Consider the following 24,508-nt stretch of genomic DNA (forward strand, 5'->3'; position numbering starts at 1 on the left):
TATATATATATATATATATATGCACACACACACTCACATAAAATTATCTATTTTTGTTTTTATACATAATGGCTGATTCAGCCAGATTGATCAAAGAGATGATGGATATATTTTTTTGTGATGGTTGAGCATGATAGTAGTCATATATTTCACGCAGAGCTGTTGCTTTTGGTGAAAAAGTAATGTTTTCCACAGTGGGAAAGCATATGTTTTCTGTTTCTAGCAGACATGACACATACACAGATGCTGTTTTAGTGGAGACATGATTTCTAGGCCAGTGATGCTCTATCTGCCAAGAGGGCCTGGCGTGTTTGGAGTAGCTTTTCAACTGTTTGTTTTGCTGGATTTACATGGCAAGCTCTCCAGCAGTGTGCTCTTGGCAGATGTACTGCTTGAGGGAGCATGTTAGTTTGAGTCAAGCTATGGTAAACCACGCAGTCTGAAGTTTTTAAAGCTTCACTGTGAGTCGCCTTGACAGGGGAAAGCCCATCAAGGGCTTTTCTGGGAGCAATTCTTGTCTGTTGCAAGAAATGCAGTTGAAAGCTAAAGGGCGATGACACGTGTACATGAACATGACGTAATACTACACAATGGTTAAAAGGGAAAATGGTGAAAGATTGTTAGCTGTTTACTGTAGTATTTAGAGGAATACTTCACCCAAAAATGGGCCATTCATGATGTAGATGAGTTTGTTTCTTCATCAGAAAAAATTTGGAGTGATCACTTTTTTAATCTAATTAACCTCTTGTGAAGTGAAAAACTGCATGTTTGTATAAGAAACAAATAAGGCATGGCCAAAATATGAGTCCAAATTCCATAATACTTGCTCCAGTGAAAAGTCAATCCTCTGTCCTCTCACATCAAAATCCACTGATATATTTGTTTAGAACTGTTTTGGACTGTTTTGGCTTGTAAACAATGCTTGATTTGTGCATATTTCACTCCTGATTGAGACAAGATTACTTTTTCCCTTGAGAAAGCAATATTGTGGATAAAGGACTCACATTTTAGCTGGAATCAAAGGTTTAAAGTAAAAAGCAATGATGGATTTGTTTATTACAGACACACAGCTTTTCACAATATGTTAACTGATGAACTGGAGTCATGTGAATTACTTGTGGATTATTGTGATGTTTTTATCAGCTATTTGGACTCTCATTATAACGGCACCCATTCACCGCAGAGGATCTATTGGTAAGCAAGTGTTGTAATGCTAAATTTCTCCAAATCTGTTCTGATGAAGAAACAAACTCATCTACATTTTGAATGGCCTGAAGGTGAGTACATTTTCAGCAAATTTTCATTTATGGGTGAACTATTCCTTTAACAGCACTGTAAACTTCCATAGACAATAAATGACCCCTAATGTTCAGATTAGATGACAATTAAGATGGTTTTCCAATGGCAGATTCCTATTGGTATAAATGGACAGGATTACTTTTATTCATTTTGACAAAGAAAAACGAATGATGATATTCCTCTTCTCTCTGTTCATTTTTTAAGTCCATGCAACTGCCCCAGATTTAGACATAAATATATTCTCTCCATACACGGCAGAGATGAGTGCTTTTTGAAGAGAATGGGGTGAAAAATCCTTCCTTCACTACCTGGCTAAATGGCCCGGTGATGGAAAAATATTGTTACAGGAATGATATTTGAATAATTGAAAAGGGCCGACTTAAAATTGCAGGCTTGCCTTGATTTCAAGTGCAAAGTTAGAGGCTTCGTCACCGAAATATTCATGCCATTATTTAAGAGTGGATATATCAGGAGAAGGGATTCATTCAAAAATGATCAGAGCTCCTGCCTCTCCATTTCACAGAGCGAGAAGCAGCTCTCGCGGCTGCGGAGGAGAGATTCGTTTTAATAATGAAGAAGGACGTTCACCTTACTATCTCCCCACAGCGTTGTTATAAGTGACATCATAGATCAGGCCGACAAGCTGTGTCAAGAGAAGCCTCTCAGCATTGTGATTGCGGCGGTTTCTGTTTGTTGCTGACTTATGTAGCACACATCAAAAACAAATTACAATGTGTTTATGAGTGAACAGAGCACTGAGTCATCTGCTCAGTATTGCTTGAGCTATCCAAAGTGAGAGCTTTAATACTTACTGCAGAGTTGGACATGTGCATGCGTCATTGCGTTGGCATTTGCACTTTCTATGACTTGTAAACAGTGATTTAAAAAGTTCTCTTTCTACTGAATTGACCTATTAGCATGCCACCTAATTGAGTTTTTGTCAGTGGTCATGACTGAAATGTGGGAACAAGCCAAAAATGCATTTAAATTTTGTGACTGTTTGTTATTTTACTATTAATTTTACATGACTGATTTCTTGTCCTGAAATTGTTGTTTGCTGCTTATATATGTCAAGTCGGGACAAATGAATTTGTATAGCACTTTTCATAACGTTAATGTTTATAACTTAATATCTTTATGGCTTATTTTCGCATTTATCAGATTGGAGCTGGGTGATAATATAGTTTACATTTTACAATGATACAAGCAATCAAGCTTATATCTTTAAGCAATTCAAGCAAATATATATGCATTTTTGCCATTACCTATTTATAGGAAAAATTCAGCTTAATACAGTATAGTCATTTATTTCTTTCCAGTTTGATATAAAACTAGTTTTTGCCAATATTAATTCAGTTTTGTTGCCACAATACTCCTAAATCAGCTATTACTTAAAACGATGTATTTTTAGCAATTGCCATCTCCGAACACAACATATATTTACAGGTGCATCTCAATAAATTAGAATGTCGTGGAAAAGTTAATTTATTTCAGTAATTCAACTCAAATTGTGAAACTCGTGTATTAAATAAATTCAATGCACACAGACTGAAGTAGTTTAAGTCTTTGGTTCTTTTAATTGTGATGATTTTGGCTCACATTTCACAAAAACCCACCAATTCACTATCTCAACAAATTAGAATACTTCATAAGACCAATAAAAAAAACATTTTTAGTGAATTGTTGGCCTTCTGGAAAGTATGTTAATTTACTGTACATGTACTCAATACTTGGTTGGGCCTCCTTTTGCATGAATTACTGCATCAGTGCGGTGTGGCATGGAGACAATCAGCCTGTGGCACTGCTGAGGTGGTATGGAAGCCCAGGTTGCTTTGACAGAAAACACAGTGGACCAAAGTCCTCTTTTCAGATGAAAGTAAATTTTGCATTTCATTTGGAAATCAAGGTCCCAGAGTCTGGAGGAAGAGTGGAGAGGCACAGAAACCATGTTGCTTGAAGTCCAGTGTGAAGTTTCGAAAGTCAGTGATGATTAGGGCTGCCATGTCATCTGCTGGTGTTGGTCCACTGTGTTTTCTGAAGTCCACAGTCACTGCAGCCATCTACCAGGAAATTTTAGAGCACTTCACGCTTCCTTCTGGTGACAAGCTTTATGGAGATGCTGATTTCATTTTCCAGCAGGACTTGGCACCTGCCCACACTGCCAAAAGCACCAAAAGCTGGTTCAGTGACCATGGTGTTGGTGTGCTTGATTGGCCTGCAAACTCGCCTGACCTGAACCCCATAGAGAATCTATGGGGTATTGTCAAGAGGAAGATGAGAGACACCAGACCCAACAATGTAGATGACCTGAAGGCCGCTATCAAAGCAACCTGGGCTTCCATACCACCTCAGCAGTGCCACAGGCTGATTGTCTCCATGCCACGCCGCACTGATGCAGTAATTCATGCAAAAGGAGGCAAAAACCAAGTATTGAGTACATGTACAGTAAATTAACATACTTTCCAGAAGGCCAACAATTCACTAAAAATGTTTTTTTTATTGGTCTTATGAAGTATTCTAATTTGCTGAGATAGTGAATTGGTGGGTTTTTGTTAAATGTGAGCCAAAGTCATCACAATTAAAAGAACCAAAGACTTAAACTACTTCAGTCTGTGTGCATTGAATTTATTTAATACACGAGTTTCACAACTTTTCCACGACATTCTAATTTATTGAGATGCACCTGTATAAAATATTTATAGAATAAAAACAAATATTTATATATGTGACCCTGGACCACAAAACCAGACATAAGTAGCACGGGTATATTTGTAGCAATAGCCAAAAATACATTGTATGTGTCAAAATTATAGATTTTTCTTTTATGCCAAAAATCATTAAGATGTTAAATAAAGATCATGTTCCATGAAGATATTTTGTAAATTTACTGCCATAAATATAGCAAAACTTAATTTTGGATTAGTAATATGCATTGCTAAGAACTTAATTTGGACAATTTTAAAGGCGATTTTCTCAATATTTAGATTTTTTTGCACCCTCAGGTTCCAGATTTTCAAATAGTTCTCAGCCAAATATTGTCCTATCCTAACAATATCATATATCCATACCCATATATCAATTGAAAGCTTATTTATTTAGCTTTCAGGTGATGTATAAATCTCAATTTAAAAAAATTGACCCCTATGACTGATTTTGTGGTCCAGGGTCACATATAAAGAAATCATATATATATATATATATATAAAACGTAAAATAAGTTTTAAAAAATCTGTTTATTTTTATTCTATTATTATTAAAGTTTTAGTTTAGAGTCTTTTAGTCTTCTTTACTCTAGAATTTGTGCACAGATTGTCTGTCCCCCTAAACCATGAGCCTCATGTCCATCAATTTTTTTTTTTAAATCACCCCACAATTTTTGATTGTCTCTCTTTGTGCTTTAAATAAATGCCAGTGAATTAAGTGGGGTAGCAGCAATTGCTGAATAAGAACCCAGTCAGCAGCTGCTTTATAGCCTGACATCTGAAGCTGTCTCTGGATTTGTCCTTGGGGCAGGATGTGCATGCTGGCTCTCCATAAATCAGGCAACAGAGACCCGCTGGCATATACAGACCCAGCTGGAGAGAGAGGCTAAAACTAAAGCCGCAACATTATAGGTTTGGAGGTTTCATTTGAGTGTTTGCGGTTTCATTTGAGGAATGTTGTGTTTTATGTCAAATTTTGATTTTAAATTGGATGTCTTGATAAAAGGGAAGTGAAAAATTTAATAAGAAATTGAAGCATAGCTCTATTTCAATCAATCCAGGAGACATTAAAGTTGAATAACCCAAATCTTTAGAGTTGATGATGGTGAAATTAGTCAAATGAAGGTGGCCTGAGAACAAGCTCTCTCTGGTAATCAGTTTCTCAGTCAACCATCTCCAAAACTCTCACTGTCACCAGAGACATGGGATTTGATATGATATAAGTCAGTCACTACTGTGATTCCTTTAAACAGTTCCTTAAATATCTCTCATTGACTGTGTCAGAGCCCATTGAGCTGATCTGAGTGCTTCTATACATCAGGGAGTGTTTAATATATGCATGTATGGTGCTTCTTACAACTGTCAGTTAGTTACTTGATATTATTAACTGTCACTTATCCAAAACAACTTATAATACAGTATTCCCAGAGCAATCTGGTGTTAAAGGGATATTTCACTCAAAAATAAATATTATTTCTTCCTATTTTCTCAACCCCTCATGTCATTTGAAACCTCTATGACTTTCTTCAGTGGAAAATAAGAGAAGATATTTTGAAATTTTTCCTTTCTCTTTGGAGTGTTACAAGCTCTTGGTGCATAAAAAAGATCTGTAAAGTTGCAAAGACTAAAGTCTCAAATCCAAAGAGATATTATTTATAAAATTTAAGAGTCAACCACTCCTACCTAAAACGGCTCATTCTAACATGCCCCCACATGTCTATGTCACGATGTGGGAAAATTTGCATAACCAAATGTGCATGCAAAGAAAGAAGGCGTAACTTTAATTCTTGCTGTTGCCGCCGCTGCCATGTTGTGGAGTCGCTGTGTGTTTTGTTGTGAAAGCAAACTACTTTGTTTGGCCTTCCAAAAGAGGGCACAACTAGAAATCAGTGGTTAAGTTGTATTTACAACACTGTTCCAGAACAGTTCAACCCAAATATTCAGATGTGTGCTGCGCATTTTATGGAGGCTGAGGACTGTTTCCTGGGAGAGTAGCCTACAATGCGTCTGTGGCACAAAGGCTGTTTCTATAAAGTTGGGCAGTTCCAACTTTGCAAGGACAGTCTGGCACTTCTGACTCACAGCCTGTAAGTATGTTTTTTTATATTTAAATAATTTGCCACTGATGATTTAAATGCAAGTTTTGAACAGTGTAGAGTAGGCTTGTTGTTTGTTGTTTCTCCGATCACAAATGCAGACATGGTTTTATGTTTACGCAGCGCGATATGCAACGCAACACGTAAAAAGTATAAGTCATTATAATCAGTAAATATGTCCCCACTGGATGCAACAAATGCCTAATTTGTAATGGGTTTTATTGGTTTTGTCTCGACCTGCTTGGAGACGGCATCACAGTATGTTAAGGGGCGTAACATTTCCGTCACACGCTTGAGGCATTCGGCCAATCACAACGCACTGGATAGCTGGCCAATCAGAGCACACCTCGCTTTTTTAGAACGATGAGCTTTGTAAAAATCGACGTGTTTCAGAAAGGCGGGGCATAGAGGAGAAACAATAATGTACATTATATGGAAAATATTGTGTTTTTTGAACCTTAAACCACATGAACACATTTCATTACACCAAATACACAAAATAATGTTCTTTTTAGCAACGTCATATGATCCCTTTAAGTAATGGGGATATACGAGCCTATAATGTTAATGATATCCCATGTTAATGAGAGTTGTATTCCACAATGATATAAAAGGACCATTATTATTTATTTATTTCCTGTTCTGGTCTAAAAGTCTGGAAACAATCCACAGTTTTTTTGAAGAAAGAAAAACACCACAGTGACCTGTGATAACAAAAATACATTAATATAAAACCTCTTACTTTCAATTCAATTCTACTTTCGGCTCCCAAAGAGAAACTGAACATGATCTCTCTAAATCCTTTAAGAAAGAAGCCCACTGTAGGAGAATTCTCCACAACGAAGAAGGATTATGAGAAAATTTATGCTGAATGGGATTTGATTTCTGTCTCGTTTTCTTCTCTTATTATACCCAGTGGTTTAAGTGTATGTTATAAAGGCTAGAACTGCAATTAGAGTAAATGAAAGCTCGGGCTGTTTCAGTAATGGCCCTTAGGGCTGTCCATAGAGAGTGCAATCTTAGCTCTTTGCAAGTTGTTTTCTATTAGCGCCACGCTGCTGTGCTTGTTTTGTTGCAAAGCTGGCGTAATCATAAGGCAGGAAAATGAGAATGTTGAGGGAAATTAGCTGTTTAATAGTCACACAGTGTTCAACACATCAGAACTTGTCAAACGGGTTCGTTCAGTGCTAGTCATTTATATTTAGCATTTTCTTAACCATAGGACATTTATTTTGTCCTGTTTAGCTTGCTCAGTGACATGAACCGTCTTGCTGCCACTTTAAATTGTGATATGTGAGGTTATTTACACTGAGAAAACAACACTGCCACTGAAAAGACCACCGTAGTTGCTCACCAGCATACTGTATGTTGTTTCGGATGCTGGTGCCCAGCATAGAATGCTGATTTTCCTATCAGGCATCTTAGCTTTACCACAAAACTACCATGGCATAAACCAGCCTGGAAATTCATATTGCAAGCTGGTCTTTTTAGCAGGTTTTCAGTTCTAGTATTAGCTTAGCTAATCTTTAGCATCTTATTAATGTTCTTTTTGTTTATGGTGGTCTTCAGTTTGCAAGGGGCACATTAAGACACTTTTTCTGATTTCCTGTTCCTTTGAGGAGTTTTGAACATCTAGGACTTTTGCTAACATGTTATATGACAGCCTCTGTTTGGAGACATTAATGTGACGTCTTCACACTAGATACTAAATTAAGTTCAGTGTTGTTTTTCTGTCATGTTTGATGTGATTTGACTTTACTTTTCACATTGCAGACATATTTGTGTCGTAAACATGTGGAACACCCACAGCTATATTGGGCCTGGTGCGGTCGGACAGATAAGAGGTCAGATAGAGCTGCCAGATAAAAAGTCCATAACTGTTCTGGAGCAAAGGCAGGGAGGACAGATGCCACACACTACCAGAGCACTGAGGGGAAGTGTCATCATGTGCTCCTTTAAAAAGAAGCAGAGGGGAACCTAAGGAAGTGAGAAGAGTCTTATTTTTGGGAAGGAGAGAAAAAGAGAAATTAGACAAGAAAACTGAGCAGGTGAGAGGAAGTGAGCAGGTGGTGAGCAGTTCTAAATATCTAAAGGTGTCTGTGTTATATAATATTATATCTTAAATGTTTGGGTCAATAAGATTTAGTTTAAAGGGCACCAATTATGCAAAATTCACTTTAACATGTTGTTTAAACATAAATGTGTGTTGGTGGCAGTGTTTGTACACAACCAACCTATAATGATAAAAATCCACATGCTCTTGTCGGTGCCAATAGCCTAGTGGGCAAGCCAAGTGCGCCGACATAAAGTGCTGTTGCACTACAGGTGTTCCGAGTTAGAATCCCAGCTTGAGGACCTTTCCTGATCCTGCCCCCCTCTCTCTCTCTCCCACTTCACTTCCTGTCTGCTCTCCACTGTCGTATCATAACAAAAAGCAAAAACGCCAAAAATAAATCTTTAAAAATAATCCACCCGCCCCCTTTTTTTATCCCCATAAATCATAAGCGGTGTCTCAGAACAAGCCGTTTGCAGAATCCGTAAAATGTGAAATCACATTTTACAGGCCCCACCCACAATTGTTGATGGACACTGCCATGTTTATCTTCACACTAGAGCATTAAAAGCAGCATTAAAGTAAGAAATTTATTTTTACTACATGCATTTAAGTTATTAATTTAAAAGCAGTGATTGATTTTCTGTTTTTATTTTATTGTTTGGGTCATAATAACATCAGAGACAGCGGTATAGGTACTGTATATTATGCTGCTGTCACTTAATATTCAATTCAAGTTTATTTGTATAGCACTTTTCACGATACAAATCGTTGCAAAGCAACTTTACAGCAAATTAAGTTTCTACAATATTTAGTGGTAGCTTATCATTGGTGACTGTCAGTTAATGTACATATGGCAGAAATGTACGGAAAAATCAATTAAAGACGTAATCAATTAAAGACGTAATCAAACAGACGATGAACACTATTAACAGCAATTATTATATGATGCAATCAAACTTATAGCAAAATTTGGTAGTTCTGTATGTTGTTTCAGGGTTGGCATCATCTGAGGTCCTCTGAGGGGTTGGCATCATCTCTTCTCAGGTGTTCTGGATGTCAAAACAGAGAAACAAATAGAGACATAATTAGCGTAGCTGCTGTTCCAACCAAGCAAAATTTATTTGTTTAACCAAAGCTAAAGAATAATAATGTGCTTAATACTTAGATCTAATATAAACATGCAATCTTTTCCAGACATAACCAACAGTGTTTTTGTAACTTATGCATGTTTTTAACATAAACTCACATGCCATGTGACAGCCGCTTTCTGTGCATGTGCTTCAGATGTGTGCGCTCAGAAAATGGTATATCCAACGCTATCTCATGACCAATTCATAAGTATTTTATGAGGTGGCTAATTCATACGACCTCAGTCGTACGATTTTGTGACGGGTAGGTTTAGGGACAGGGTTAGGTGTAGGTCATTCATACAAATTCATGCGAATTGTCCAACTCGTAAAATACGCACGATTTAGTAAAATCGTATGAATTTGTACGAGTGAGGTCGTTCGAATTCGTATGAATTAGCCACCTCGTAAAATATGTACGAATTGCTGTGAGATTGGGCTGGTATATCAGAAGTTAAACTGATATGGCTTTAAAATGCATTATTTTAGTGTGATAGACATGATAATCAAACCCAAACAGATGTTTTTTTGGCAGAGTATCAGAGGTGCGAGCTGTAATGGCACAGCCCTATTCTGGAAAAGTGGGCGGAGAGCAGCAGTTCATTTGCATTTAAAGAGACATGCATGCGTCCACTCAAAATAGTCATTTTCAAAATGATGAAATAGATTATCTGTTGGGTATTTTGAGCTAAAGCTTAACAGATACATTCTGGGGACACCTGAGACTTACATTAGGCTTACATCTTGTAAAAAAGGAGCATAATATGTGCCCTTTCAAATAAATTGATATTTTATTCAGTAAGTGACAAAAAAGTAAAATGTTACAAGAAAATATTTCAAATAATGCTGATCATTTGAACTTTCTGTTCATCAAAGAATACTGAATCTATCTAAAAAATATTAACAAGCACAATTTTTTCAACATTGATAATAATAATAGATTATTCTGGAGGACCAAATCAGCATATTAGAATGATTTCTGAAGGATCATGTGACGCTGATAATTCAGTTTGTATCATCACAGGAATCAATTACGTTTAAAAATATATTAAAATACAAAACAATTTTTCCAATACCAAAACACATTTTCATAGTATATGTTCAGCTTCAGATGTGGCTTCTGTGCTGCTTTGGCAGTGTGAAGATGGCTGACGTGTGCTGGTGATGTACTGAAATATAGTGGTAACTAGAAATGAAGGAGGAAAGGGAGTAAAAGGAAAGGAACGATAGAATGGATGAAGGAGAGGGGTGTTGGGGTATTTGGGGAGAAGTGGGTCAGCAGCCCTATAGGTACCATGGCAACGGAGATATAGGAGCATCTGTCTATTGATCTGCAGACTCATTGGTGTAATAGAGTGAGCCAGGTGATAAACGAGCATGCTGACAAGGCCTACGCCAGGTCACGCTTCCTTTTGCAGCACATCTCCGTCTGCATCTCCTCACATAATATACATGGGATGGTCATCTCATATTATGCATGTTTCATGAATAAACAAAGGAAAACATACAACAAACAATCTCTCAAACATGTTTGTGGGATGGGGAAGCCGTCATCAGCTTGTGAGTCTGAGCTAAACTCAAAAACACTGAAATATAATCTGCCAAATTAATGGTATGGTAGTTCTATTATCACAGTGTTCATTGCGCCCAGTGGTGTCTTTTACTTTTCACTGTGAATAATTGACTATCCATTTACAAAAAATTTCTCCAGGGACTTGAGGACCAATTTAATGCATAGCTCAATTTAATGGTTCTCCTTTTTTGGCTTCAGTGTACACTGCAGTGTCGTTTTATCTGTAATATGGTTGTGCAGTATATGTATGGTCAGAAACACATTGGGTGTAAGAAGAAAAAGACAAGCCACACATAGAGCAATACCATTCATTTTCCTATAAAGTGACTGTAGGAAAGGAAGTCACACTAGCTTTTAGTTAAAAGATCACCTGATCACCTTAATGGTAAAATCTTCACAGGGGGTGAATTCAGAGTAGCATAATATTCTTACTAGTGACGTGAAGTTCTGTTAATTTTACAGATCTTTGAATCTTGTTTGGCAAACTGTAACAATCTGTATTGAAGTCATTTTGTTTGTTTGAGCAGTAAATTTTGAAGTAATTTACACATTTAAAGTAAAATGTTACATTTTGTAGCGAATCAGCTCATGGGGAAATATGAATAATTAACCATAACTAATTATGATTAATTATTAATATTTTAGATCCACTGCAATAGCCAAATTCCTCCAAATGCATCCACTTTCGCGAATGTTGCTTATGCAGTTTCCACAAGACCAGTGAACAAAAAAATCGGATTAAAAAAAACCCAGCAAACACTCAGGAGGTTACACAGTTAATTACAGAGTCTGTGTGGCTTTAAAGTGGTCATATGATGCTATTTTAAAGATCATAATTTTGTGTATTTGGTGTAACAGAATGGTGGTGCTGATGGATAAGCGCTTGGCCTTGGCTTTTTGTGGGTTCGATCCCGCCTTTTGCCGAACTTTTTTTTCCTCCCTTTTCAAATCTCATATCACATCGTAAAGGCATTTATTTTCAATAAAAATTAAGGAAATAATCAAAAAGTTGAAAATAAAGTATCGGGTAGGGTTAGTGTAGGTGTGGGGAGGGCTTTATTGTACCAATAAGGTGGCATCCATTTAATAATTTTTAATTTAAATTATAATTTAAATTTACACTCAATACGTTATTATTGCATACTGTTTTATAATGTACTACAATACTGAAGTGCAGATAATTGCCACTATTTGCAACAAGTAGTATACTTAATAGTAGAAATCCTGCTATTTTAACATAGTGTAGCTAGGTATTTGCACTTAGTGTAAATAGCATATTGCTAAAAATACTGCTATTTTCACTTAGTGTAAATAGAATCCATTGCTAATACGAGAAAAGGGAGGGGAAAAAAGCTTGGCAAAAGGCGGGATCGAACCCGGGTCGATCGCATCAAAAAGTCAGTGTCACACGCTTATCCATCTGCACCACTGGAGCTGATGTTTCATATACACTTTTTACTAAATGTAAATATACACCCCGTATTTTTTATTCCATAGTAAGGGCAATTCATACAATACATTTAAACTGAGCTACTTTAATACCATCTCCGAACTTTCTACCACGACTCTGCTGTTCTTCGTGTTAGAACCAGCCGTTTTAGGTAGGCGTGGCTGACTCTTAACTTTTATAAAGAATATCTCTTTGGATTTGAGACTTTAGTCTTTGCAACTTTACAGACCTTCTTTATGCACCAAGAGCTTGTAACACTCCGAAGAGAAAGGAAAACTTGAAATCGCATCATATGACCCCTTTAATGTGACAAAAAAATGAAAGGTTGTGCATGAGCATGAAAATGAACAGATCATTCTCACAGACAACTCGAGTCACAAAATAAATGAAATGTTCTCAAAAGACCCATCACTAATTCTTTTACATATGATTTTGGAAGCACTTAACATATTAGGGGCCATTCACACAGGAAATGGAAACATGTGGAACGCAAACAGTGGAATAGGAGAAAAACAAGGTCTTGATATGTATTTTTTAACTTGAACAGCGCAAACTTGAAACTTAACATAAAAGACATAAGCGTGGTCATATTAGATAAGGTAGGCCTACTATTAAGTAGGCCTATCATTTATGAGTAAATAAGGTACAAAGATGTACCTTTTAGCTTTTGTATCTTAGGGTACCACCCCAGTGACAGCTTTTGCACTTTTTTGTGTGTACAAACACGGTTAGCTGCATATTGCATCTTTATTGTTTGAATTGAAAATAACAAAGGACATTGTTTTCATACGTTGCAGTGTTTGTCTTGCAATTGCTTTAAGATAATATATGAATTAAACTACACCTATTTAAATCTCAAACTCTTTTGTTGAGAAGCTTAGTCCATTTTGTGTCTATAGATTTATTTATTTAATTAATTGCTGACTGCATTTATGCATTACGTAAGCTTGGCAGCCTTTTTTTTTCATTTTGGCCTTTCCTCGTTCTGGTAGATAACAGAAAATAGCTGCATTGGGGTGTTGCCAAGATGATCACCAAGTGAGTGGACTTTGGATTTTGATATTGTGTGCAGAAATGCCATTACTTTGATATTCAATTTCACAGTTCAGTATCACCACAAATTAGCACAAGAAAATACTCCAATTCCCACCCGTCCTTGTGTACTTCTCAGTGTACTTACAGTGACCTTGTCTAGCCTATCAGCTGCATGTAATTGTCCAAACATGCCTATCAGTGGCCCATTGCTGTCAGTGTTGCCATGATAGAGAGGTTTGACCTCCAGCAACCCACCAAAAGATCATACATCCCGTACTTTCTCAGAGTTTAACTGCTGGCAAGCAGCACAGGGGACAGGAACACACTGCTTGGCCACATTCCAGGGAGAATAGATGGCACATTGCTTTTAACAGCATTAGCATTCCACCATTCCTGTATATAATTTAGTGCTTTTACTCTGAGAAAATGGACAGGAAGAGGACTTGTGATGGGTGGGAAAACATCCCTGATTTTGAACCAGATAAGCCTGGGTTCTGTTTAAGGGGACATTAATTATTTTATTAGTTCATTAGTTTCAATTGTATTTTAAGTCCTCTGTAGTGATGTTGCTTTTAAGTTTATATTTTTTTCATTGGTTTTTATACAGTATTTTATGTCAGGCTTTGAACCAAAAAGTCAGGATAATATTCTGTTCAATTTTTTTATGTTTTCCACCATGTTTGCTCTCTCTTTTCGACCATTTTCTGCCAGTGGCTTCTATTACATTATCCTTGATTACATATTTATTGCCTTGAATTATGATCTTGGTATCAAGATCTGTAAAGACTGTGAAATGTCTCCAAACTTAATGTATGCTTACAATCTTTGTAGATGTCAAAATCCCATTAACACATTATTCTTAGTTGAATAAATGTTAAAAATTTAATGTGTATCTCTGATTCCATACAAGTATACTGTGCTGTGGTAATGTATGCATATCTTTTATTGTACTGCCTCCTTCTGGATGGAATGGTTATTGTGGCTGTTGTACTATTGCTGAAACAGAAGTTCTTAAAAAATCTATCATTCACATCACATGTTGCACTTCTTCTGTGATATCCAGAAAGTGTACAGTTGAGTGTCTGCAACCCATGAGCCGTGTGTCAGGACAAGCAGCAGTACAAACTCTCTGGGGCCTGTCGTCCTCTCTGCTCTCTTCTAATGTAAGTGCTGAGCGCAACCCATCAACATGTTTTTGTGTTTTGGTGTTGTGAACTGTTTTCCGTATCTGTCTGTTTTTACATATGGAAATTAAGTTTCAGTGAGACAATTGACTCCCTCTCTTTTTTTCTTAAGGTTTGATGGAGATCTGGTCGGATGACAGCTGGAACTGTTGTCATAACCGGAGGAATTCTCGCAACAGTGATACTCTTGTGTATCATTGCAGTGCTTTGTTACTGTAGACTCCAGGTGAGCATTGCATTTACATTTCATTGCAGGGTTAAGGAGCCATTCACACCACATAGAACATGTTTTCGCATTAACGCAGAAGGTCTATGGACCTTATTTACTGATTATAAAGAATCGCTATTCTAAAAACCCAAAGAAAATTCCTGAATGTCGAATTAGGAGCCATTCACACAGTACAGGTTTTTGAGTTTAAAAACAAAAGACGCAGGGCTGATGAATTGGAAACAAATTGCAAAATCTCAAAATTTGTTTTTTAAAAGTTTAACTTGAGCACCATGTTTTTTAGGTCAAATATGTATGTCTAGTGCATATTTACATTGAAAACAAAAGAAAAGCAGCGCAGTGAAATGTAAAAACGTGATCTGTGTGAATGACCCAAAATTGGTTGATCTGTTTAGTCTGCCGTCCTAAAACCCACAAAAAATAGCATTTTTAAGAATTCCATTTAAAGCTGCAGTCATAAGTTTTGCCTCTTTAGGCGTGTTTCCATTACCCTTCAAATTGCGCAAATTGAAATTGCGAATTGAAAATACGCCTAATGGAAATGCATCAATTTCGAAAAAACGGCCATATATCGCAAAAAAGTTTTTACGCTCGCATGAGGTGGTTTTTCAAGCAATGCGAAAAAGGATTAATTCGCAAAACTGCAATGGAAACGGCTTTTTCGCATTTACAGGTCACATGGCGTATGTAAAAAGTCATATGATCATTCTTCAATGTACTATAACCTCCAAGAAACAGTGGCCGCTCTCCAGTATAAGGGGCTTTCCCTACTATTAATACTTAGACAATTTACATTGCACACATCTGCGGTGCAGTGTGGCTCTGATACGGTCACTGAAGCTGATTACGGCCACTCAATGCTTGTGTTTATGTTTTATACAGTCTATGGTTTATTCCAGCCGCGCCACACACGTTTCTGAAGCGGCTCTCTTTGCTGCTTCTGTAAAGACACACGCATAAGCCTCCTTTGAATAAATATAGCCAAAATCCCACCAAAATCCATTGCCATGACTTATCGCGAGAGGCAAAAGGTTACGTTTTAGCCACATAACATTGGTTAATGGAAACGCCGTCATTTTGCAATACTTTTTTATCGACATTCAGAAAATATCGCCAAAGTTTTGAGCAAATCTGTAATGGAAACGCGACTACTGTCGCCATCTCTGTTTGAAAACCTGGAATTGCAGCTGTGTGCGGAATTATCTAGCTTGCGTGGGTTGTGAGTCGGCACGGCTCCAGCGCGGATGAATCTAATGTTCTGAAGAGTATGTGTGGCAGTCAGTCACCGCACCGGTGTGGATATTTACTGTACTTAGCAATCACAGATTCTAGCCTATGTCTTGGAATATGACCCAAATAAGAATTTTCACCGTATATTGCCATCTAAACAAGTAAGTAACAAGTCTGCCACGTTTGTTCTGACCAACTGTGGAAAAAAGCATTACCATAAATCTCGCTACCAATGGTGATTAAATCTAAAGATCGGTTAGCTCATATCACATCAAGCCGTTCAAATTATTATTATTGTTATACTTTATTCTCATATGATTAATGTTAACAACATCAACATTGGTGACTATGAGTATAGTGTGTATTAGCGTGTATATTTCAATTTCTGCACAGTCTAATCCAGGGGTGTCAAACTCAGTTCCTGGAGCGCCGCAGCCCTGCAGAGTTTAGTTCCAACCCTGCTCCAACACACATATCATGTAGTTTTAAAATAAGTTTAAAGGACCTGATTAGCTGGATCAGGTGTGTTTAATTAGGGTTGGAGCTAAACCCTGCAGGGCTGTGGCCCTCTAGGAATTGAGTTTGACACCCCTGGTCTAATCTAATTGTCATACTCTTCGAATTTCATATTAAGAAATTCTTTTAACCCAAAAAGCAAATTATGCTCCCTTCAAGCTGGTTTTCTTTAAAATAAAATTTTTTGTAATCCCAGGCTATAATCAGAAGCACATTTATAACTGGAATATAATTTAATTTCATTCACATGTGTTTCATAAACACATAATCCTTTCTGGATTACAATCCGCCATCAAAATGATACATTTAATTCTGACTGCTATGAGAAAAGGCTATAAACGATCGGCCACCTGCAGGATCCTCACATGCGATAGCCTAGTAGCCGGGACAACTTCTTTATGTTTACAGACGTGATGTAATGATGCAGTGTCATGCTCGAATTTCCCGCGAAAACCTACTCGTACCACTCAAATTAGAAAACATTATTATAAGATGACCGTTTTGAATCGGGCTAAAGTAAGGCGATAGTTTTGAACACTGGCTGGTTATGTACTTGCTCAAATATTGATTTCGGATCATTTTTAACCAAAAAAAAGTTACGGACTGCAGCTTTAAGAATTTCTAATGGGGTTTCAGGTTTAAAATTACATATCTGTGATGATTACCAAAATGTTTTCAAAATTCACACTTATGATTTGACTTGACTTTACATATAAAAGTCTCTTCAAGTAGTGCTAACCACAGACCCTGTTTTATTCATAATTAAAAATAGCTATTCTGGAAAAACCCACATGTCCCCTAGTAAAAAAGTAATAAATTTAAAATACATTTATTTCATAATAAGTATAGTTCAAATCTATTAACATATTTACGGATATATCGCTTGAGACTTACAGATATAAAAATTATAATTAAACTTTATTTGGAGTACTACTTGTGCACAATGCACATTTCTTAATATTAAGTCTAAAATGTGTTTTAATGTCCCTGTTGATGAGGATTGTATGATCTTTGAATAATATCCGTATTTAAATACAAGAGATTTAAAGTGTACTGAAGTATACTTGCAATAGTTCCACTTTAGCACAATAAAATGTACTTAAGTATACCTTTAGTTGGACTTCAGCACTACTTCCGCATAATTAAAGTGCATTAAGTACAAAATTAGTTGCAGACATTAAGTATACCAGTTCAGTATACTAAAAATACAATTGCAGGGTATTTTTATTAAGCACATACATTTTTTAATGTATTTGTCATATACTTAGCATGAAATAAATGTATTTCAAATACATTTTAGTTGCCTATATTTATTTTTCACTAAGCTCAGTTTAGCCTTAGCTACTTGTTGACCTAAAAATGACCTCATGACTGAACAGCTCTATTATTTAAATAACTAAAATCCATTGCAGAATCATTCCGTGCTCAAAAAGTTCTGCGTGTTACTCAACAATTTGAGGAAGATCTGCGTTGAAGGCCCAGTGTCTAATCTAGTTTCCTCTGTATATCAAACCGTCCCTCCATCCTAGTATTACTGCTGTAAGAGAAATGAGTCAGAAGGGGAGGCGGGCTCGGTCGGAGATCCTCAGCCACAGTTCGCATGCAACGCATGCAGCGCTCCGGGAGTGGACGGGGCGGCCGTCACACCTCTCTCGCTGCCCTACGACCCCGCTCCACCTCACAGCTACTGCCCGACTTGCTCACCCTACTACCTCCGTGGCACAGATGAGATGCGGAATGGCGGCGAACGCCTGTCCTACATGCCCACTCACTACGAGAACCATGGCGCCACTGCCCTTGGTCTGGCCGCCATGTACGGCCCCGTGCTGAGCCATCGCAGTACGCCGGACTTTTACACCAATACACGAGCCATCAGCACTGACGTCTGACCCTCACAGACCCAGAGATGGACCCAGGGACAGAACCGCTCTGTGGACCAGAGCAACTGGGGCAGTTACATCTCCACGCGCCAAGAGTTAAAAAGACCTACTGGATGCCATGTTATTCTTCCACACGGGTCTAAGGCCATCTTTAGTCTTCCATTGTCTTTTGTTTTACCTGCTGTTTACCTCTTCTTCTTGCACATCCCTCCCTTTTGTGCTTTGAGGGCCATGTGTTATGACATGAAGTGTTTGTGGAGTTTTGGGCTTTTAAATGTAAGTTTTAAAGGTTAAATGCAAATAGGGTGTTTTATTTATCTGGAAAAGTCAGATAAAGCATATATTATAGTCAGAGAATCAAAATGGAGCAGGCCAAGGAAGCTTTTTAGGCTCATCTCAAGTATTTTGTTGTTTATCGTGACATAAAAGGCAAACATTCCACACAAATTTTTAATAGCTTTAAAAAAAAGTATCTTTGTTGAAATGAGCATGACATTCAGCTTTATCTAAATATCCCCGATATACTGAATCTATGTCTTTGAAAAACTTATTTTAGGATGAGGAATTAACCAAAATGTTATTGTCTTTATGTGTGTTGAACTGTTGGGAAAATGTTAAATGAATAACTGATGATGATTATATTGGTCAGTTTATATTTGAATATATGTGTCACATTAACTAAAATTCACAATGGCACAGAGTGTTGACAGTTGTTGAGTTATCATAATACTGAGGTTGAATTTGAATAGTTAATTCTCACTTTTTTTGTCCATATCCACTGCAATATTACAATTAAGAGCTTTTTAAAGTAGCATTGCAGAAATCTCAGATGGCATATAATTTTCTAATTTATATGCAGCATTTTCAAAAAATCTTCTGAGGCGCTGAGAGGAAATGACTGGAAAATATTGAAAACATTTCATTATCTTGTCCCTGTTTGTATGATATTATGGCAGTGGAAATTATACTTATAGGAACGGTAGTTTCCTTGTCTTTGCAAATGTGTTTATGTAAATTATTATATTTTCTCACATACTTGTTTCAGTAGCCATTGGTTTATGAATTGTGCATTCTGATGTCTGTGTTCACTCTCTCTGAAGCACTCTTTGGTTGTAACTGGATCACATTACAAATCACAGGATGGCACTTATATTTTACATGTGAATACTTTTAGGCAAAAATAGGATTTTTTTTTTAAGTATATCAGTCTATGGTTTAAAATACTGAGGGGAAAAAAAGAGTAGCCTATTGTCCACATGTTTCACAGAATGCTTTTGAATATAAACGAAGCATTTATAAATGCCTGTAGACTTTTATAAAATTGGTCAATTGTGATCAGAGTAATAAAAGCCATTTCAAATCTATACAAATACATGTACATAAAGATCAAATTATTTCAATGATTGAAATGTTTCCTGTCAAGTCTATATCTATCTGTATCTAAAAGCTGACTGCCAATGCTATATTCTTCGATATTCCTATTCATGGAGCTGCTTTGGCACTTAGTGGATTAAGTAAAACCATAAAAAACTGGTTGTCAAACATATTAAAAAACAACTGAACATTTTCACTTTTACTCCCCAGTTCACTGAACATTTTGTGACAACATGCCCCAATAGCACATCATATATATAGGGTAAGTTTAAGTAAGTAAGCAAAAGTTAAATAAGTACATAGTTGACTCTGAATGCCAGTGTGCCTTTTTGTGTTCACTTATTTACTCAACAGCTAGCAAAATATAATGATAGTGTTATTCTAGCTTAGACAGAATCAATAGCAAAAACATTTAAAGGGGTTTTGAAGCAAGTATCTGAAATCAACATTTATTGACACTAAAAATTTGGGGTCAGTATTATTTATTTTTTGTTATTATTATTATTTTTATTATTATTATTAAGTTATGCTTATGAAGTCTTTTTCACCAAGGCTGCAATTATTTGAAAAAAAAAGTAATTTTGTAAAATATTATTACTATTGTTTTTATTTTATTTTTTTATTTAAAATAATTTATAACTGTGATGGCTGGATTTTCAACAGCCATGACCGTGATAGTTTTTTTTTTTCTGGATATTTTTGATCAATAGAAACTTCAAAAGAACAGCACTTATTTTAAATAGATTTTTCAAAACAATGTAAATGTTTTACTCTCAGTTTTGAACAATTTGATGTATGCTTGCTTAAAACTATTAGTTTCTTCAAAAGAATCTTACTGACCCCAAACTGGTACAGTGTACAGAACCACTGCTTGAGAAAACACATTTTATGTAATTTTGACAAAATCTTTACTTATCTTACACTTTTCTATTTGTAGCCTGTTCTTTCACTTTTGCATCTTAAAGCGCTGAAGACATTTGGCATTTGGGAGTGCCAAGCAGGGCTGGGCTGCATTCTCTCTGTGTATTGTGTTAAACTACTTGAAGGACCAGTTTAAGATCTTGTTAAACAAATAGCTGTTTCATGCATCTCATCTGCATTGCAGTTCAGCAAATGTAAAGAATTTCACTCTCAGCATGATGAAGCTTTCCACTGAGTTTTCAGCCATAATAAGCAGTACACTTAACAAACGAATGAGAGAGTCACTCCCCCTGGAGAGAGTTGTGCGTTTGTTTACTTTACAGGATCATGACGAAACCTGAAGACTGAGAGGTGGCACCTCCTCCAATACAAGAACCTTTGAACACCGTGACACTTTGCTGTTTGTCTTTATTGCTCTCTTCTCTTCCCTTCTTTCAATTACTAATAACATCCTCCCCCACTTTTGTTCACTTTTGTCCCCTTCTCTTTTCCCTTTATTAGCTTGGCATTGTTCAGGCTGATGACCACAACAGATTATCTCTGTATAACAGACAAAGAAACATACATAGTTTTACAAGAAAATCTAGTGCTTTTTAACCAGTTTTGATGAATAATATCTGCATTATCTGAAGCTGTAGAAAGATGATAAAAACAGTTCACAGTCTCCATCAATCCTGCTGAACATACAGCGGCCAGATATAAGCAGCTTAAGGAATGGAGGAATGTACTGGCACCTGCTTGTCCCAGGAAAACCACTGTGTTTTTGTGTAAGAGGCGACCTACAGGATTACAGCAAGAATTTCAATTTCACAGTCTTTAGCCCTGAGCTTGAACACGCAGGCAGGCTAGCAAAGTCTAAACGGTGACGCTAAAAGCTTTTCTGAAAAATATATCTGTTCCAACTTCCAGGTCCTTCTTGTGTTGGATTAATCATTTTAATAATATTTAACTGAGTTCTGCTTCAGCAATGAGGAAATTGTGTGTTGAAATAATTAGTATTGGCTGCTGGATTGTGGAATAATATTGTAAGGAAGTTGAATAGGAGCAGTTGGAAGAGTTTTGGTACCTGCTTATTAGGTAAGTGAAGATCCAGAGGATAAAGGTGGACTGAAATGAATCCCCTCCCATAGACTTACGTTGGGGCAGGCCTTGCGCTGGGACAGACATATATAGACTGCTGCCTGTCAAACCTGTTGTCATTTCTCCAGACAAGTTTAGTTGCCTACTTTGTACTTTGTAGAGATCGCTTGCGTTCTTCTCACCTGCTAAAATGATGGAAGAAGTGTCTATTGCTGTGGCCTATGATGCCCATATGATTGACCAGATGTCAGAGGAGGAGATCCTGGCTAGTCTAGTAGTGGAGACTCTACCAAAGCAAGTGGTAAGTTCAGCAGCCTTTGACCTCATGTTTGTCACGTTGATTCAAACCTGGCATGCTGGAATTTTTAAGGCGTAGCACGATAGCATGTTTTGATTCAAATTTCTTTACAGCAGTGTTGAAATACAGTATTAGTGCATTTGCAATCATTTACTTTTTGCGATCGTATACTCCTTGGTGCTTATAAGAACATATATATTATATATAATATTATAATAAATACATGATATACAAAATAAATTATTTTTAGAATGTTTTAGCATTTTATCATGAATTTATTAATTTACATATATAATTGTATTAATATATATATATATATATATATATATATATATATCTAAAAAGCCAAAATTAAGAGATAACCAAGTGCAGCCAGAAGACCCACTCGACAGGTATGAGGTAAGATATCACATCCTGGCAAAAAAAAAAGCTCCTGTCCTCCTCCACAAGTCTTTCAACATTTACGCTTTGAGAAAATTGCATAATCATGCATTGGGTTTTAGATCTGCGGAATAAAGGAATGCTTTCTCTTTCCAGAGAGAAAACCGTACACTTCAGGAGACCAGTTTGCGCCTGGAGCAGGAGAATGATGACCTTGCACAAAAACTGGTCACCAGCAAGATTGCACTGAGGAATGCTTTAGATCAGGTCTGTCAAATTATTACGAGTCATGCATGTCATACGCAACAGGCCAGTTTCGTTTTCTGTTTTATTTGCTGTGTGTGTTTAGATACATCTGCTGTGTTTTTCAGACCGAGGACCAGGTGGATGAATTAACCAAAGAGCTTTTGAAAACCAAACAGCTTCTGATGATTACAGAGGAGGAGAAAAAGGGAAAGGAGGAGGAGGCTTCACAGGTGAGCTTTAATGTCACTGATGTCCACAGTAAAGTGTTTGGACAATCTCTGGCCTTGTGTAAAGTACTGATGTGTTCAACAGCTGAAAGAGATGTTTAGGAAAGAGCTGGACAAAGCAGAAGCCGACATTAAGAGATCAAACAACATCATTGTCGACTACAAGCAGGTAAACATTCAATTAGAACTCTACACATTCAATAAACATTATTGAATTTAATGCTAACATTCAACCGAATTTCTTGCATCCTTTAGATTTGCTCTCAACTGAACACTAAGCTTGAAAACCAGAAAGCTCACGCAGACAAAGAGCTGGCAGTTATCAAGGTAAGAATCAGACTGACTTCAAAGGACCTTGACCTTAACCATTGATAACCGATGATATTTACTGATACATGATACTATTTCAGAGCAAGATGCTGGAGTGTGAGCAGTGCAGACACATCTTTAGTATGGATGGATCAATTCAGCTGTGCTCTGAAAATGAAGATACCAGTGCTCAGGATGAAATGAAAGCCTCTCTCAGAGAACAGGTCCAAGAGTTAGAGAGAGAGCTGGCCCAGACCAAGCTACAAATGGTGGAGTCTAAATGCAAGATACAGGTAAGGCAAAATAATCTTTTTGTTATCATTAACACTGTATGGAAGTATTTCTTAAAGGGGTCATATGATGCGATTTCAATTTTTCCTTTCTCTTTGGAGTGTTACAAGCTCAAACAATAATGTACAGTATGTGGAAAATAATGTGTTTTTTTAACCTTAAACCGCATAAACACATTTCATTACACCAAATACACAAAATAATGTTCTTTTTAGCAGCATATGGCCCCTTTAATTAACCAAGAAAAGCAATATTATAAGTTTTCTTGTTTAACTTTTCATGTAAAAATAAAATAAATGAAATAATTAGAGGTGGAAACTTTTTTATCCATTACATAAAAAGTTAAAATAATTACTGTATAAATATAAAACACTTTATAATAAGGTTCAATTTTGTTAATATTTGTTAATGTATCAGGTATCATAAACTAATAACAATATTTTACAGCATTTATTAGACTACCTTCATGTTATTTTCTGCATATACTAATACATTTTTTAAATTTCAAGTTGTATAAATTAACAATAGTTTGTGTATTATGAATAACATGACTCAACTCTCAGAAAAAAAAAAAATCAAAAGCTGTCAGTAGGGTGATATTTTTGATATCTCAAAAGCAGCACATTTGTACCTTATTTACCCTTAAAGACTGCATTATGTACCTTCAATGTACATAGAGTATCAGTAAAGTGTTATTAATACCTTAATGGTACATATTTGAAAAGGTACAGCCCCAATGAATACCTTTGTTACTGTTTTTCTGAGAGTGAACAATGAGCCATAGTAAATTTATTAACATAGATAAATGCTGTTAAAAATGTTGTTCATTGCTCATGATACCTAATCTATTACTTTATATTAAAGGTGCAGTAAGCAATTTTTCAGATACACTGTTCATATTTGAAATGACCCAAAAGGATCACACCCCAATCTTGATAACGCCGCCCCTAAACTAACAAACATGCTAAATGCAACAAGCACCCCCCCCCCCCCCCCCCCCCCCC

At 36.6% G+C, this 24,508-nt stretch overlaps 2 protein-coding genes across 2 annotated transcripts in view; both read left to right on the forward strand.

The window, feature by feature from the left end:
- The window catches only part of fam163aa (family with sequence similarity 163 member Aa), a 20,663-nt gene extending 1,061 nt beyond the window's left edge, over positions 1-19,602 (forward strand). The window contains exons 2-4 of the mRNA XM_016280454.1: positions 14,402-14,501; positions 14,635-14,748; positions 18,027-19,602. Of these exons, the coding sequence (XP_016135940.1) occupies positions 14,656-14,748; positions 18,027-18,386 (453 nt within the window). The 5' untranslated portion in view covers positions 14,402-14,501; positions 14,635-14,655 and the 3' untranslated portion in view covers positions 18,387-19,602. The remainder of the gene's footprint in view (positions 1-14,401; positions 14,502-14,634; positions 14,749-18,026) is intronic.
- Positions 19,603-21,945: 2,343 nt separating this feature from the next.
- Positions 21,946-24,508, forward strand: part of rabgap1l2 (RAB GTPase activating protein 1-like 2) — a 3,390-nt gene continuing 827 nt past the window's right edge. Inside the window, exons 1-7 of the mRNA XM_016280569.1 lie at positions 21,946-22,053; positions 22,390-22,449; positions 22,588-22,698; positions 22,803-22,907; positions 22,990-23,073; positions 23,160-23,231; positions 23,315-23,506. Of these exons, the coding sequence (XP_016136055.1) occupies positions 21,946-22,053; positions 22,390-22,449; positions 22,588-22,698; positions 22,803-22,907; positions 22,990-23,073; positions 23,160-23,231; positions 23,315-23,506 (732 nt within the window). The remainder of the gene's footprint in view (positions 22,054-22,389; positions 22,450-22,587; positions 22,699-22,802; positions 22,908-22,989; positions 23,074-23,159; positions 23,232-23,314; positions 23,507-24,508) is intronic.

Source organism: Sinocyclocheilus grahami, unplaced genomic scaffold (genome assembly GCF_001515645.1).
Source record: "Sinocyclocheilus grahami isolate Dianchi unplaced genomic scaffold, SAMN03320097.WGS_v1.1 scaffold141.1, whole genome shotgun sequence".
NCBI lineage: Eukaryota > Metazoa > Chordata > Actinopteri > Cypriniformes > Cyprinidae > Sinocyclocheilus > Sinocyclocheilus grahami.